Source organism: Lissotriton vulgaris, chromosome 10 (assembly GCF_964263255.1).
Source record: "Lissotriton vulgaris chromosome 10, aLisVul1.2, whole genome shotgun sequence".
NCBI lineage: Eukaryota > Metazoa > Chordata > Amphibia > Caudata > Salamandridae > Lissotriton > Lissotriton vulgaris.
The window spans coordinates 649,173,975-649,192,280 of record NC_141698.1 but is presented as its reverse complement, the minus strand read 5'-3'; the positions used below and the strand labels follow the sequence as shown (position 1 = coordinate 649,192,280).

Sequence of the window (18,306 nt, the reverse complement as noted above, 5' to 3'; positions counted from 1 at the left end):
ATGATAGGCCGGAATCCATGTTTTATTTTCCTAGGTTGTGCAGCTTTCTTGATAGAAATTGTTAGTATTGACTCTTGGGGGTCGTTTTTTCTAGTACTGCTTGGACTGTGTTGGTTAAGTTATAGGACTTTTTAGGCAAAGCCCATTTGGGGGTCCTGTGTGGAGATTATGGAAAAATGTGTAAGTACCAGCAGTGGCTGCTGCCTGCAGATACATGTTGTAGTTCAGCATGAGTCAGAAGATCCCATTACTAAATGGGGTGTGATCGTGTAGAGTTATTTTTTGGATTCTCCGTGGACCCTTACAATGATCCCTTATCCCGTGCTTAATTTGTAAAATAAGAAGTTCTAGGGCCCAAAGTTTTGCTCTGATGCGCGTGGGTGACTCTATGAATATCAGGGGTACCGAATACTAAGGCTTTGTAGTCTGGATTCCATCTTGTGTGCGTTTCATCCACCACCAAACACTCCCTGCCCGTTTATCTTACTTGTGCGAGTTCTTTTACATCCCTACTTTCTACCTTTGTCGCGGTTGTTCCATCTTTCTCTTCCTCCTCCTTCCCCCTTTTGTGTTTTTTTTCTCTTCCGTACTCTAAATTAAAGACTGATGAGGAAATACAAGTGGTGGTCCCCATAAAGTGATTTGGGGGGAGGGTCCCACCTGCAACCATCCCCTCAAATACAGGCGGCTTTTGAATGTTTTCACCAGCAGAACAACTTTAAGTGCTCGTTCTTTGTGTGCACGAGACAGTGGCTTGGATGCAAAGTGAACAGTTGCGTTTTCCTGTAGAAAACTGGCGCTAAAAGATTCCATAGAAAGACATTACTCAAAGAAGACGACGTCGGCCCTTTCCCGCAAAATGGCTGCCTTCTAATGGAGGAGCGCACGTACACATACACTTGAATGTAAACATCACTGTAGTTCAGCTTCTGCAGAAGTAATGACTCTTGTTATACAATTTAACAATAAGTTAGTTATTGCTGCACATGCGCACACAAAACCCCCTTTTCCGCTGTGTTGATAGCTGTCTTTCAAGATCTTTATAAAGTAACAGCGTGCCCACCAATAAAAAACAAAAATAAGCCAAGAAGTTTTTTTTTTCAAAAGTTTCCAAGTTTTATTTAATTCTGACGTTCACAATGAGAAATGTAATTCAATTCAACAAGTGTTTTTTTTCCTCAAATCTCACAACAAAACATTAACTTGTGCTGATGGATCTTTCACTAATCTTGGCAACATGTAATTGTGTATGGCCGCAAGCACTAATACACTTTCTGAAAGGCTGCAGGGGAATCTTCCCCTACGAGTTCAATTCGTGTGACGCACAACACAAATGTCACAGTTGATGGCGGGACGTGTTTACCACTGTCCATCGCCTAGTACCAAAACATGTAACTGAAGTGTTAACCTGCATTTTACACACCTAAAAGAAAAACACAAAAATGACCTCCTTGGAGGGAGGCATAAGTGCTAAACGTTAGGCAACAAGGATTTCTTTAAATCGTAAAGCATTTGTAAAACTTTCGTGGTGATTCTTGAATCGCTTGCAATAGATAAATGAGTTTAAAAAACAGGTTGAGAGGAGGAAGGCATTTCCATCAGGCCAGTGTTGGTTTCGTGTCTTGAGAAAGAACCATATTTGTACTCGTTGGTATGACGCCCATTTGTAGCTTTAATTACAGGTAACGTATATTATTGACTATAGGACCAGAACTTGGCTGCATCATTTAGGTTTTTAATGTTGCATTCCTACTAGAAATAAGGTGCTGATGAGGTTGCTAAGAATAAGACATCTTGAGGTGAAGATTGATCCAGAATGTTGAAAGAGCTACTTATTTTCTTTTATTCTGTAGTAAACCAGTAACAACAACAAAAAACTGGAAAAAAATCCCTCGGTTGTGTTACCGCTACTTTACAAAGTATAACTTAACTGTTACAATTGTATTTGGGTCCATGATTTGGCACGTATTCCATGTAAAGTCACGACTAATTTATTTCGTGTATATATTAGTTGGGGGCCTGTCCACATCTTTCAACACTGTTAAATTTGGTGTTAATAATAGTATGCATCTTGAACTTTAAATGTACTAATTTAATTTTTTGTCCATACAATACCTCGACCACTCACACATTCCGATCTTCACCATAAAATGTTTTATTGTTGGCATCGTTCAAGATTTCAAACAGACCAGATACGGAGAGAATGTTTACAGTTTTGATAGCACAGATAAATGTAAACAGTGACATTTATTTTTCATAAGATTATAAATATTTGATACTGCAGTTGTAAAATGTACAAGTATATACTGGAATTGCTTTTTTGCTAAAGGCAATGTATATCCCCAATCTCCCTTCGCCCCCAAGCAGCAGATGACGTGTATACACATGTTTACATGACGGCTTTATGTTAGACTTTACTGTTAAAAGTGTACAATTGTATTTACAAAGTTTGCATGGGATAGTTATGGAATAAAGGGTTTTAAGGCAAAGCGACAGGTGTACACGAAGTCACCAAAGGCGTAGTCCTACATTATTACAAATGCCACACCATTCTGTGCGTGCCTGCAAACCTTGGCTAGCTTTAAGATATGTTTGGAAATAGGCAACGAACGCATAGCTTCTTCAAAACCGAAAAGAATGGAGCAATGTTTTATTTACAGTGATTCGACTTGTCACTAAAAAAGAGAAAACAACACTTTGTATGAACCACACAAAAATACAGCAAGAAATATTACATCCTACTGTCTTTCATCATTAATACTGCTGGAATATTTTAATAAGAGCAATAGCATATATAGCGGGGTCGACTTGGATCTGGAAGCGGATTTGTTTTAATCTTAGAAAACAGCCAGGAATTTTTGAGAGAGCGTAAGTATATATATATATATATATATATATATATCCTGTGAGTGATGTAAATCACTATAGTGAAACATATACATCTAAGGGGATTGAATGGGGACACATTTGTCTACATTCTACATTGAGTGGCGTGCCCAGAGGGCGAGGAGGCTGTGTGACCTTGCGCACCGGTTGTACGGCCCAGGCAATCAGTCTAATTTCGGAGTAGGTTTATACCAAACTCAAACTTTGGAAAGCTTTATAGTTCGAGGCAATAGGTAAGGGGCACAATTCCGGGTAGATATGCGTACGTGTGGTACATACTTGCATACCTGTATTCTTTTTAAGAATTAGCTGCATGTTCACACCCACACACACACGGACACAAATTCATATATACAAATGTCTTTATAAATAATACAGATGCACACGTGTACTTGTACAGAGTGAATTGTGCGTCGTGTGTAGAAGAGTTTATAAATGTTTTAATGTTGTTTTCCAAACTGTTCTGTGACCTCCTGCCACGGTGGGCTTTGTGCACTTTTTCGTTTTGTGGTCTCTGTATTTCAAGACCACAAATAACCCCGAAATGAAAAATAACCTAGTGAAAATCTTCAGGTGAGTGACATCTCCAGCGGCATTCCTTTCTTTAAATGTGTGTATACATTGAATAGTACTGGGAATTAATGATGTGGGCACGTTTTGCAACAACGTGAAATGCTCATGACAAATGATTTATTTTAAACGTGATGTTTTTAGCATTATTATATTGATCGATCGCTCTCCTTTTTTACCCAGATGAACACAAGAAAACGATAAAAGGAAAAAATATAAAAACTATCAGCTATTTATTCGTTTCACAGTATCGTGAAATGCAGCAATTAAATCTTTGGACTTCAGCAAGTTGTTTAATTTAGATTGTGAACACTGTTTCAACGTCCAACACCAATTACTATCGCTTAATACAAAATAAGACATTAAACAGAAAAACGTCATCACAGTAGGGTCTAAAACTCCCAAAAAATGGAAAAAAACTGATATTTGGAATTTTTAAAACACTGTTTCTGTAAATGATTTATACACATAGCATATTGCAAATTTATAATCTAGCACACAATATTTAAAACATTAATGCTGGTATTTCTTTGTACACTGGCCCTTTATTCTTTTTTTATTTATTAAATTATTGCATTGTATAACTTTGACTTAAATCAATCTATTCGCTGTCTGACTTGCCGTCTTTCGCCGTGGTCGAGTGGTTGTACAGTCCTTGCGCCATCAGCTGCGCAGCCAGGGTGTTCTTGCTGCCGGTGGCTTTTTTGATCTTGGCTCGCTTGTTCTGAAACCAGATTTTGATCTGGGACTCGTTCAGACTGAGTTCTTGGGCCAGGCTTTGCCGCCTTTGCTCGGTTAGGTACCGGTTCGTCTGAAACTCGGTTTTCAGTCTCTGCAGCTGCTCGGCGGTGAAGGCGGTCCTGGGCCGCTTGTCCTCTTTGCTTGGGTTTTTTTTCTTTGGTTTTCGAGACCTGGGACCTAAAGGGTCCGAAAAAAGTAAAAATTAAATTTAAAAAAAAACAAGTCATTCGGATAGTTACTTGAAGATGCAGCAGCTTAAAGGACTGCTGTCCCTGGTTAATTAAAACAAAACTAATTACCGATCATAGCAACAAAGTCGTGAGCAATGTCGAAATAAAACAACTGTAATACTCATCCTCATAAATATTAACATTAATAATAATATATGTGTGCTGCCTTCTCAGTCGTATGTATGTGAACACATTCGTATGTTTCCAGTTCTTAAAATAAGAATCTGAATTCATTTGCGAAATTCGACATTTTAAGCAATTGGGCGAATAATTAGATGTGTTTTATGATCGTGGCTTTTAATGACGGGCCAAAAGATTCTAGTGGAGGGTGTGTGGATTTATGGGGGTATGTAGATGTAGGAAGCGCAGGGGGTTGTGAGGGGAATCGGTGGAAGGAGTATAAGAGGGACTGTGGTGGGGGGGGGGGCAGCCCGTGCATGAAGTTTGGCAGAGGTATCTTGGGGGTCTGAAGTTGTTGGGACGTGGCTGTGGGTAAAGGGTATGTTGTTCTGGCGGAGAGGTCAATGTTCAATGGGAGAGTGGAATGTTCCACGGGATACAGGGGTCGGGGGTGCCAGTATGCCGATAACGTGGGTAGTGTGGATGGGGTGGGGGTATATGGGTGTAGACTCATTGGGAGAGAGAGGAATCCTGGGTGTTAATCTGCGGTCGGGAAGTGGGGCGTGGGTCTGGTGCTGTGGGAGATAGTGCGGGAGAGGATTTGGCGACTGTGGGGTGAGGGTGGTGTCGGGGTACGAGTCGAAGTGAAGATATGGTATGGGGGGGAGGAATGGGGTATCTATTCCGTGGGTGAGGAGTCGTGCAGTGGTGCGAGGAGGGTATGTGTGTGGGGAGATCTGCTGCTCAAAGAGGGGCGTGGCTCCTCAATGGGTGAAGATTTTAGGATTAGTCAACAACGACAGGTGCGGTCCAATAAACATGTTTTGGCAGCGGGTTGTGATTGGAGTTTTTTAAGGGCGGCTTCTGATTTCGGGGATTTGTAGCTGATGAGGATGATGAGCCGAGGGAAGCGCCGAAAGGTGCCGCGTTCAATGTTATCACGAGGAGCAGAGGGGGCTCGGGAGAGGGGTGGCAGAGGGGGCTCGGGAGAGGGGTGGCACAGCGCTCGGGAGTGTGCTCTGGCAGGGGATTCATGCTCTTGGCATTCGGGGGTGGGGGCGCGGGGGGTGGAGCACAGGGACTATGGATTTTTGTCCTGACTCCTCGGGTCACTGCTCCAGCTCTGCCGTCCACGCCCCACCCACGGCTCCTCCGCCCCCCCCCCCTTCCGAGCAGGAGGGAGAGCTCCGGGCTTGGGAGGCCCGGGGAAGGACGCCCCTTCTCTGCCAGGCTGCAGGTGGTGGGCGGGGCTTGGGGGGGGGGGGTGCTCCCCCCGCGCTCCCTGAACGGAGGGAGGTTTGCAGGCCTGGGGAAGGAAGCCCCTCTCTTGGCTTTCCCCTCCCCCACACACCGTCCAGGAGAGGCTGGATTAATAGGGGGCTTGCATTTAAATCGCCCATGCATTATACATAGACCACTCACGCATCCAAGTTCATTGTTCTGCGCCATCCCGACTCTCGGCTTCTTTTTTCTCACCAAGAAAAATAAACGAAAACAACTAGAAATCCCCAAAATAATCATGGCAGCCTCGCCAAACCATAACTGCATAAATCGTTTAGATTTTCCAACGGAGGATTTTTTTTATAGGACAGACGTCCCGGGAAGGGAAAAGAACATTCACCCTTTAACGGACTCATTTTGTGCTTATCCCATAAACGGTATTTTTTGACTCGTGATCTCGGTAATAAGAACAATCCTTGGATACGCGGCGATATTATAAATCAACGACTAATAATAGTTGTCCTAATTTATTATAATAATTTGTATCATTATTGATTTGTATTATTCTTACTATTTTTATTACTAGCAATAATAAATACAATAATAATAATACAGAAGTCATTAACCTTTACGCTTCATCCGTTCCCCTTCCTCTTTTCTTTTCCGCCTCTTCCCTCCATCCCGCTCTCTCCTCTCTGCCCCTCTCTGGTCCCGTCCCTGCGTATCTCGGGCCTTCCCACTCCCCCCCTCCCCGGCAGACACTCGCACGCACGTGTTTTTACTACAACCTCGCCCGCGCGCCGCGCTCTCGCTCGGGCTGTAGGTCCCGTGGGCGCTGCCACTATCGAGCGGAGGGGGGAGGCGGGGACGCTAAAGGATAGCGCCGTTCTTTATAGCACTGTTTCCTACATCGAGCTATGGTAGCGCCAATGCTGCTGGAAACCACTGGGGCGAGGCTGTCAAGCAAGAAACGCCTCAGATTCAGGAGAGGGGCTCCACCGGATACAGATATTGTGGAATATGCGCCCTTTCATTCGGATGCGATATGCCCAATATACGGCGAAAGGCGTCACTGTGGTCTTACAGCGCATCTTAGCACAATTACTATCAGTGCGCTGTACCCGACCATGAAAACAGGAATATACACGCACAGGAAGACTATGTATTTGAAATGTAAGCGTTTCCTACATCTACGGGTCTTTGCTGCTTATTGGTATATTTTTGGGGCTAGAACGAACCGTTCTCCCCCCCCCCCCCACACACACACGTGTACACACACATACACTTTACTTGACAGAAAACGCTCCCAATTATTATATAATATATACGCGAGTATGTTTCACCGGAAAGCTAATCAAACATTGGTGTAGACTTGTATAACTGTTTAATTATATATCCTTTTACTGAAACCAATGCACTTATTTTTTTTAGAAATGTGTGTGCAGGTTTCCCTTGCATATCCTATTACACCAGAACGCTCCAGCTTTGCAAGCGAATGTTTAACGCCTTGAACAAAAAAGTACTAAATAATTCAGCACTTCTCGCGCTCGCCAGGCATGAAAAACTGGAATGAGCCAAGGGGCGTACTATCACGCTGATATTTTTTTCCAAAGAGCGAACGGTAAAGCCGTGTTCATTTACAACTACACTAGTCCGTTTTCTGCTGCCCATGTTTTAATTTTTAGTTAGGAAATAAAGGCATTTCTATTTCACTATAGTAGCAAACCCGCTTCATAAAAGCAACCCAACCAGTCGTCTATTTATACTCGCCAACTTCCGCAATCGTAATACGACGTATGTTAACTCGGTTCTTTTTTATTCTTGCCAAATGCATTGCAGCTTTTACGCACTTGGCTCGTTATCCTTACAAAAGAGCACGTCCCTAAAGAGCGCGCCCGCATCTGACTTTTACGTCACGCTTGACGCGGTGCCCTCTAAAAGGAGAGTACTGTGTCTTTAAGGCAGGGAGTGTCTAGTGTTCCCGCATAACATAAGCGTTGGCTCGGGAAGTGTACGGATTCAAAACAAACACTGAGCCATTCGATTTCTAAAGGCTGCTTCCAATAGGCAATACCTAGCGCACAATATTTAACACACGCAAATAGAATTACTAGGTCTATTCTAGTATGCATCGATTAATTAAATATGAACTAATGGCTGTGAGCGTGAGCAATAGGAAAACGTGAACGTTAAATCGGTCGTCCTTTTTAAATATTAAATCTGGTTTATTAGTCTGACCCAACACAGCCCTTTTAAAGACTTCTTAAAACACAATTTGCTTCAGAGACATCTATATTCTGTTTAGTATCATTTTCCTTGCGCTGTTCTTTCAATAATGAAAATACTTATATTTTTGAACTTACGCTATCTCTTATGGCCTGTTTGTCTGACGGGGAAAAGAAATTAAACCTATTTTATTATTGGGTCTATTTCCGCAGATTGAGCTGAAACGCATGTGTGCAATAAACCATGTGCTTACTGTGATATGCTCTGAGGCGCATGGAATATTCGTAGATTTACGGCAAAGTAGAATTTTGAATATATATTTTAATAGCATCAATAAAGCGTGAAAAATAAAGGGTCACGCTTGGCTAACGCTGGAAAGACACGTCTATTTTAAGCACGAATAAATGTGCAAATACCCCGCAGTCACTGCACTATTGCCCTTATTTTCGTTTTTGCTCCAAAGGCCTTATTATTCCTAACGTAAAGTACATAAACTAACATTTCTCACATTCAGTATGAGTAAGAAGAGCGGTCCAAACTAAACAGCACAAAACATGATATTTTAAGTGCCGCCTTGTTTGCACGACGCAGGTACGTTTATCCTTACAATTTTCATTCACGCGGCTGCCTTTGACGAGCTCCTACGCAAGCTCTAGTCCGTTTCCAACCTTAGCGTGGGCCTTTATGCCGGTTAAACATGTCGTTTGCGACGCTCGTCTTATTTTTGTGTCAACGAGCCAGCAGCTGTCTCTGCAAGCCGTGTGCATCGCCGTGCACGCTTCAGTAGCGCACACGATCGGGTGAGTGTAGCTGCCGGACAGAGGGGGGTGCGGGATCCTCACTTGGAGGGAGTTGTGGTAGAGAGAAGGTGCCTTGCTGCTGGCCCCAGGGAGTGCAGTGTTGGGGAGGGATAGTACGTGCACTGCCATTTGTTTGTAGACAGTGGTTGGCATTACTCCAGGGGAGATGGTACGAGAGTGATGTGCTCTTTTGTGATGCTGATGGTGTGAGTTCTCTTGTTTTGGTCGATTGCAAGGGTAGTTGTCTTAGTTGGGATAAGGGAAACTGGGTGTTTAGCAGAAGATGGTTGTAGTGAATTGCGGTTGGTGGTGGCAGTGGTCCTGTTTTGATCGATTGGCGCTGAGGGCAGATAGGGAGATAACATGTTGTGGTCCAGGAAGCGGTGGTGGATACCAGGTGCAGTTGGTGATGGTTGCAGTCAACTGTGGTGGATGACGTGGCTAGGTCGGTAATAAGGCAGGGGCGTTGGGCTGATGTGTTCCGGATGATGTTGGGTGACGGTGGGCAGAGTTGTGGTCAATAGAAGGTGCCATGTTGCAGGATCTGATTAAAGATTGTGATGGAGCTCGGGAGCTCGGATGGATTTCTGCTGCTTGACAGACAGGTGTCGCATAGTGGGGATGGTAAAGAGAGGGGTGGCTTCTCCTCTGTGTGGGACGCAGAGGCTGATGGTGGAGAGGGAAGGGGTCTCCCCCTTTTTGGAGGAACGTGGCAGAGGGCAGAGACCGAGAGATAAGTTGTGGTTGGTGGAGTGTGCTGGATTGCGCTGGTAATGGGTGTTGATGTGGATGTTGTGGGTGGTGGTGGTGGGGACGGTAGTGGCGGCAGGAAAGGGGTGGCGGGTCCCTCTATATTTATTGGGAGAAGATTTACTGAGCCGGAGAGGATACCATGTGCCTCTTGTTCGTGGACAGTCCATGGGGGTGGGGAATCAGCTTGTTCTATTTTGTTTACTGTTAGGGGAGAGAGAAAGGGTTGTTTGTTGCTCTGGGGAGATGGTGGAAGAGAATCGACGTTGCATTCCCATCGGTTGGTTGGTGGTGGCTAGAGGTGTGGAAGGGAAGGGGCAAGCAGGACAGGTGAGTGGTACAACTGTCATGGTTGATGCTTGTGGGCGTTGCAAAGTATGAGCACAGCGCTGATGTTGGGGAGGCAGGTCGCTGTGGGTTTGTGTTTTTATCTATTACTAGCAGCGGGGAAAGAGAGTGGTAACATCCACTAGGCTGATTTAAAGGGCTAGGTTAGGAAATAATGTGGTTAGTTTCCTCCATTAGTTGACTGGTGTTATGTGGGCAGATATATTTGTGAATTCTCCCTGTTGGTTGTGGCAGTGGTAGGGGATTAAAGTGAGTTGAGTTCCCTTGCCTATGTTGACTGTGGCTGGGAGATGTTGCCCTATCTGCTACATGGTCATGATTGGTAGTGAGTAGTGATGGCAAGTCCCTTGTGCTGCTTGTCAGTACTGAACAGTGGAAGACTTTGTGGCCTGCTTGCTGGATAATTGTGGTTGGTGGTGGGAAGAAATGGCTGTTGCTTAATTAGCCAGGCACGGTGTCTTCTGATCTGTTTAGTGGTAGTGGTGTTTTCCCGTATGTGGGTGGCAGTGGGCGGGCGCTGCTAGCGTGTAATGCTTTGTTGATGGAGTGGTTGGCTGTGGAGTTCACACTGCGGGTCTGTTGAAGTTAGTAGTGGACTCTCCGTTTGCAGAATTAGACAACGTGTCCCCTGTGTCATTTTAGAGCTGTGGGTAAAAAGGGTGGAGGTGGGATGCTCTTCAGTGGTTGAAATTCGATTCCACTCTGATGATCGGTAGTGGGGAAAGACATTGTTGGCTGTTTCTCTTCTGGGTCGCTACGGTTAGGAATGGGTTACTCTGTGTTCGTTGGCACTGGGTTCACCTCTGTTAATTGGCTTTGGGTGTTCCCTCTGGTGAGTGACTAACCTTGGTTGGCAGTAGTGTCTTCCCTGTGTTATTTGGGTTTGACTGGCAGTGGGTTCACACTGCTGGTTGACACTAGTTAGAAGACTATGATGCCGGCCACCACTGCTTCTGTGCCTGTTTGCCTTAGTTTTGCAGTGGACTGCGTCTGTTGTGTGCTAATGGTCACTTGCATTTGCACGTGAGCTCTCTCTAGCTCCTAGAAGCGCTGCGCTTACCTGAAGACGGCCTGTCCGAGTATCGCGTGCAGTACACCCAGGCCGGCCAGAGCATCGGCTGCTTGCTGCTGGCGTTCGAGCTGGCTTGGGAACTGTCCGAGTCCGAGCTCAAGGACTGGTCTCTGCCGAAGCTCCGAGACTTCAAGTCTCCGCCTTCCTCCGCCTCCTCCTCCTCCGGGTGCAGCGCTCCTTCTCCTTTCCTGCCCCCTCCGCGGAGCGCCTTGGAGCCCCCTTCTTGCACCACCTGCTCCCCCCGCAGAGCCCCGGCGGAGCCCGGCGAGGGCAGCAGACTCTCCCTGCCCACCCCGGAGCCAGGGGGCTCCCCGTCCTTCCGCCGCCGCTGCCCGAACTCGGGCCGCAGAATGTTGTCAATGAAGAAGTTGGTGATGCGGTGCTGGATAGCGGGCGCCGGCGGGGCCGGGGCGGGGGCCCGCTGGGACTCCTCGCTGGACTCCTCCGCCTCCTCCGGGGGCTGCGGCTCCCTGACACTTTCCTCCATGCTGGAGATCGCGATCCCAGCAGCGCCTAGTCCAGCCCCGGCTTCTCTCCTGCTAAAGCCCGGCTCCGCTAAGCTGCACATGCGGGCTTATCGAAGCATCCGAGCTCCCCGGGCTCTGCTCAGAGGCACATTCGGACTCGTCGACTCTGCACTGGGCGAACAGACGCACCCCGCTCTGCAGAACATCCGGGCTCCGCTCAGAGGCACATTCGAACTTTACTCCGCGAATATTCGGATTTGGATCGTCCGAACATCAGGGCTGCGCTTAGAGGCACATCCAGCCTCCTCGGTACGGAGAACATCCGGACTCCTCCCAGAGGAGCTTTAGGGCTCCGTGGAACCCAGGCACATTGGGGCTGTCACTCAAACACACATTTAGGGCCCGTTCAGCTGCACTTTCGGGCTCAGACACCCGGGGGCCAATTACACTCTGCGGAATCCACGCACACTCTGGACTCCGCGGATCCCACGCACAGTATGCCCGGGTCTGTAAAGTTATTTGCTGACTCGTAGAACTCTCCCCGTGGACGTCAACATTGACAAACAGCGTCTTGTATTCCTCGGAGAGGAGGCAGCATGCAGCTCCGTCTCCCGGATCCTTCCCAAGGCGCCCAGTTCAATCTCTGTCGGGTCGGCGGACCTGCGCGCAAGACACGCGGATACCAGGAGCTCCTGCAGTCGAGCAGCGCCCGCTCCCGTCTCTGCGCCCAGGGCTGCAGCGGAGCAGTCGCGCGCAGTGCCGGGCCCGGGAAGCACTCACTGGATCCCGAATACTTTCACTCTGCATTTTTGTTCTTATTTTTAATGGAGCTCCTCAAGTGACGTCCCACGCCCGGTATCCTAGACACGTGCCTGCAGCCAGTAGCAGCGCTGCTCGCGCGTCACGTGACTCCGGGGACGATAGTAAGTGACAGCGGCCGACGACCGCCCCCGCCTCCCACCCTTCCCCTCCCTTTCCCTAGCCTTAAAGCTAAAGCGCCCCTTTCCCCGTGATCCTGAAAAAATGCAGAAATTGCAGTTTTGAACGACAGATAGAAACATCACCTCTTGCCTCAGTGAGCTCCGCTGCATTACGTCTTTGTCCAGCTGAATATATATGTCTTTGCATATACAGATGTGTAAGCGTTGTTAGCCACGGGTGAATCCCACAAGCCTCCCTTCAAATGCATGCATAATGTAAAATGTGATCGCGAAGCAAAGGTTTGTTTAGGGGTCGACGCTGATGTGTTGATCTATTTTCTAGAAAAAAGCAAGAGGACCAGGACCAATTGCCAATAAATTATTTTCCAAATACCAGTTAATTTTATTGATAAGTTCTCATGGGTTGGGGTGTAAGGGGGGTTTGGCGGGGGAGGGGAGGGGCCGTAAGATAATTAAATATGCTTAGTTAGGCTCCTAAAAAATGGGGGTGACACTTTGATCCTCGGGTCGGTGTGAAAATAATACTTTGTTCCTTACTTTCTAGTAGCACCTGATCTAGTTTTGAAAGCTGTATCCTCAGAGGAAATATATTCTCCTCGCGCGCTCCTCCATTTTAAATCAACAATGAGAAACGTACATCAATAAAGCCAGCTTTTTAACATGTTTTAATATAGATGTTGCTGTGTATTTATGATAGGAATAAGGTATTCATACAGCTCCAACATTTGAAAAAATACTTCCAAATGCAAAACATTTCTGATGATGGCACTGGCGAAACTGCCCCCACCCTCTCGCCACGATTACTTTCCCACCCTTTAATTTAGTGAAAGTCGTCAAGGGGTCAACCGAGCAAAACGAGTGCTCGTGTTGCTTTAAAAAAGAAAAAAATGCCCGATGCAAAGAAACGCTAGTGACTTTTGTGCACATGATCGACACAGCGCCAAAGACGAAAGAAACAAGAGAAGGAAGAATAATCCGGAACAGTACCGGGGGAGCTGTGGGGAGAGCTGGAACGGGGAGAGCTGGGACGGGCCCCCGGGAGCTACTTCCGTCTTCGCGTGGATTCTGCAAACAACCCTCGGCAGCCCTAGACTTCGATCACACGGTAATCCCAGGATCGACTCTGCTGGAAGAGTACCCCAGCCAGCGAGGCCGCCCCTAACTGTCCTGGCTCTCTGGTCGGTACAGGCTGGGAGCCCCGTGCGTTCCCCTGGAAGGGTCCCGAGAAGTGAAGCGACCCCCGCCGGTACTCTGGGAGCAGCAGAGCCTCGAGAGAACGCGGCCCCGCCAGCCCAGGCACGGAGAGCGCTGCTCCGGCAGAGCGGGGAGGCCCGAGCCTTCGGGACCCTGCAGCTTTCTGCAGCACCCTAGAAAACTTTATTCCCATACCCTTACGCGAATAGGTATGGATCCTATACATAGCCTTGCGGCTCCTGCAGCTCTCCGTGGGCGCCACGTGGACCCTGTGTAATCATGTTTCCATACACTCGCGCTAATACATCATAGATTCCTAACAAAGCCGAACGGACCATCCCGTTTTCGCCGAGGGCTCGGGGACCGCACAAAAACGCAGCTTTCTTATTCTTCCGTCTGATTCCTTATGGATTCTGTACATCTCCCTCTGAGCCCAGCTGCACTCGTGTGCAGAGAGACAGTGGACCCAGTGTAAGCGCAGCCCTTTTATTCCCGCCCTCTCTGTGTGATGTTATGGACTGTCCATAGTTTCAAAATCAAGCAGTCCTCCCCGGACAGACCGTGGACTCTATACAAAAGCTGCTATCACATTTCTTCGCCTCCCGTTGCCTTATGGATTCTTTACAGTCTTCCTCGGATAGTAGGTGGGTACTACATCAACAAAGGCGTTTTATTCCTGTACCTTCGCTTTAACACCCTATGGATTCTGTACACCACCTTCTGAATCCTACAGTGTTGCTTAGATAGCACGTGGGTTCTACATAAACAGCCTTTTTATTCCTGCGCCACCGCTCTGACACCTTATTGATTCTATACATCGTCCTCAGAATCCCGTGGCCTTCCGCAGATAGAATGCGCACCCTATATAAACACCGCCTTCTGCGTCCTGCGCCTCTCATTATATAGATTATGGATTCTATACCTATCGTTTTGAATCCTGCATTTTTCCTCAGCTAGCATCAGAACACGACCTTCAGATTACTGGGCCCTGCGTCTCGCATGGTATGGAGTCTGTACAGCGTGTGATCGACCACTGCTGCCTCTTGAACATCACGCAGATAATATACAAATGTGACCTTTTGATCTTTGCAGCTTCCTCTGATGCACGACACGGTCTACACAGAGCCATTCGAACCCTATATTCTTTCGCGGGTAGTACCCGAGTGTATATAAACATAGTATTCTGGTGCCTGGTCACCATACTAATTGCATATGGATTCTTTCTATACTTGGCCTTTTGAGTGCTCCAACCTCTCCCTTCAGAACGCTCTTCGTTCAATTCCTCAACCCCAACCTGTATGGTTGATGGATTCCATCAATCGCCCTTTTAATTTAACAATCTTCTATATATAATACGTTACCACGATATAAACACAGATGCAGGAATCTTGCAAAGGCCGCTTTGCGTGTGAAACAAGTGCACTTATCTACGACGCGTGAAAACACTACCTTCCCCGCGTGGAACACGCGTAGTGTTTGAATGCCCCAAAACATGCCCACAAGATGTGTGGAGCCCTCACCCGGTCTTGCACCACCGAGTGTGCATCAACACGCCCCCAGCACTCGGCGCCAAAGCCCCAACAGAGAGGGGGGAGCTCGGCGTCTCTGCCAGATTTGATCAGTCCACCGAATATGATTCAGGATCAAATCACCAGCAGACAGCAGGCTTTCGCCAGGTGTCGAGGCATGTGGCAGACAGTGTGCGCCGCGCGGCCTTCCACCGGGCAGTGTCTGAACCATCCATCCTTTGATAGTAGCGAACCATGAGGCCTCAAGGTATGCGAATCCGGTAGCAACCCCAAACAGAGCGAGCGAGCTATGCTTGATACTAACATGTGATATGTGCTCTATGCAGGCATCCGCATAATGTGTGAGGCATAGTTCTTTACCAAAATACAGTGTGCTTCAACCATCCTTTCACCCACTCGTAGGTGAGCTCAATAATCCTACCAATTCTAAGCATATGCACCATATAAACCCACGCCCCACGGGGCGTGAAGCACGATTCTTACCAACACATAGTGTGTGCAGCATGCAATCCACTGCCCCATGGGCGTGAAGCACGATTCTTACCAACACATAGTGTGTGCAGCATGCAACCCACTGCCCCACAGGCGTGAAGCATGATTCTTACCAACATATAATGTGTGCACCAGGCAAAGCAGCATCCAACGGGGCGTGAAGCACGATTCTTATCAACACATAGTGTGTGCAGCATGCAACCCACTGCCCCACGGGCGTGAAGCACTATTCTTACCAACACATAGTGTGTGCACCATGCAACCCACTGCCCCACGGGCGTGAAGCAGGATTCTTACCAACACATAGTGTGTGCACCATGCAACCCACCACCGCACAGGCGTGAAGCACGATTCTTACCAAGACACAGTGTATGCACACCATGAAACCCACTGCCGCACAGGGCGTGAAGCATGATTCTTACCAACACATAGTGTGTGCACACCATGCAACCCATCTCCCCAAGGGCATGAAGCACAATTCTTACCAACACATAGTTTGTGCACCATACAACCCACCGCCCCACGGGCCTGAAGCGCGATTTTTACCTACACACAGTGTGTGCACCATGCAACCCACCGCCCCACGGGGTGTGAAGCACGATTTTTACCAACACATAGTGTGTGCACCATGCAACCCACCACCGCACAGGCGTGAAGCATGAGTCTTACCGACACATAGTGTGTGCACCATAAAAAGCACAGCCCCATGGGCGTGAAGCATGATTCTTACAAACACATAGTGTGTGCAGCATGCAACCCACTGCCCCACTGGCATGAAGCACGATTCTTACCAACACATTGTGTGTGCATCATGCAATTCACCACTGCTTAGGCGTGAAGCACAATTCTTACCAACACATAGTGTGTGCAGCATGCAACCCACTGCCCCATGGGCATGAAGCACAATTCTTACCAACACATAGTGTGTGCACCATGCAACCCACGGCCCCAAGGGCGTGAAGCACAATTCTTACCAACAGATAGTGTGTGCACCATGCAACCTACCGCCCCACAGGCATGAAGCACGATTCTTACCAACACACAGTGTGTGCACCTTGCAACCCACCGCTGCACGGGGCGTGAAGCACGATTCTTACCGACACATAGTGTGTGCACCATGCAACCCACTTCCCCACGGCTGTGAAGCACAATTCTTACCAACACTGTGTGTGCACCATGCAACCCACGGCCCCAAGGGCGTGAAGCACAATTCTTACCAACAGATAGTGTGTGCACCATGCAACCTACCGCCCCATGGGCATGAAGCACAATTCTTACTAACACACAGTGTGTGCACCATGCAACCCACCTTTGCACGGGGCGTGAAGCACGATTCTTACCGACACATAGTGTGTGCACCATGCAAACCACCGCCTCATGGGGCATGAAGCACGATTCTTACCAACACATAGTGTGTGCACCATGCAATTCACTGCCGCACAGGGCGTGAAGCACGATTCTCACCAACACATAGTGTGTGCACCATGCAACCCACCAGCACACAGGACGTTAAGCACGATTTTTACCAACACATGATGTGTGCACCATGCAACCCACCGCCACACAGGGCATGAAGCACAATTCTTACCAACACATGGTGTGTGCACCATGCAAAGCACCGCCCCACAGGGCATGGAGAACGATTCTTATCAACACATCGAGTGTGCACTATGCAAAGCACTGCCCCACAGAGGGTGAAGCACGATTCTTACCAACACATAGTGTGTGCAACATGCAACCTCTCATCTGACAGGGTGTAAACAAATATTGTGTGCTAGAGGTGGGCGAGCACTCTGAAGCCTGACTCTGGCTCAACTCGAGATTCTGTTTTAACCCCGAGACCCTAACGACCGAGCTTTCACGCAGCTTCTGGCTGCCTTCCTCTCTCTCTGCCTAGGATGTGGCCAGAGCTGCAGAGTGTGAAACTGGGGAACTAGGTTGGAGTCTCAGCATCACATCAATTTTATAATGATTCTAGGCAAACCATACATTTTCCCATGCCTATAAACAATGTGTGTGACCATTTGTAATGTATCTAGTGGTCATGTAAAGCCCTCCAAGATCTTTCAAACACCACAGAAAAATACACTAAGAGGTAAAAACAAAGCCTTAACATCAGGGAAGACAAACAGATAACCATTTACTGGCTAATTTGTACAAAATTAAATCAGAAAACCTGATTAAATCGTGGCTTCCTGCTTAAATTGTACGATCTTAGGCTCAAGTATTCTATTTCACCAAAACTCTGATTTACATGGCAAATATTTTTAGGCCGCTGCTTATGCATGGGGTCTAAAATCTGAGCTAGACCCTTGGCTCGGCTGTCCCCGTTAATTTAATGGCTCACCCACATCTAGTGTGTGCACCATGCAACCTACCACCCCATATGGTGTGAAGAGTGATTGTTAACATATATAATGTGTATCATGCAACCTAACACCTCAAGGGAGTGAAACATGGGCCTTAGCTATATATAGTGAGGGTTGTAAGTGATTAAATAGAACAAGCATTGGCATAGCCAATAGGTCTCGCTTTTGGGACCGTCTACATATTTAGTTATGCAGCACAATTTTCTTGGTGCAACAACAACTGTTGCATGGCTAAACACTTAAAAGGTCCCAAAGGCGAGACCTATTGGCTATGCCAAAGCTTGTTATTATTTTTTTTGGCACGGGGAGATTAAGTAATTTGCCCAGAATCACACGATTTTGAGCTGGTG

The 18,306-nt window shown here is 47.4% G+C and overlaps 1 protein-coding gene across 1 annotated transcript; it reads right to left on the bottom strand.

Moving 5' to 3' along the window:
• Nucleotides 1-2,910: 2,910 nt before the first annotated feature.
• EN2 (engrailed homeobox 2) lies at nucleotides 2,911-12,196 on the bottom strand. Its single transcript, XM_086941480.1, has 2 exons — nucleotides 10,953-12,196; nucleotides 2,911-4,374 (listed from the first exon to the last, which is right to left on the bottom strand). The coding sequence occupies exons 1-2, from the start codon at nucleotides 11,530-11,532 to the stop codon at nucleotides 4,058-4,060; spliced, it is 897 nt and encodes a 298-aa protein (XP_086797606.1). The 5' UTR covers nucleotides 11,533-12,196; the 3' UTR covers nucleotides 2,911-4,057.
• Between the last annotated feature and the right edge of the window lie 6,110 nt (nucleotides 12,197-18,306).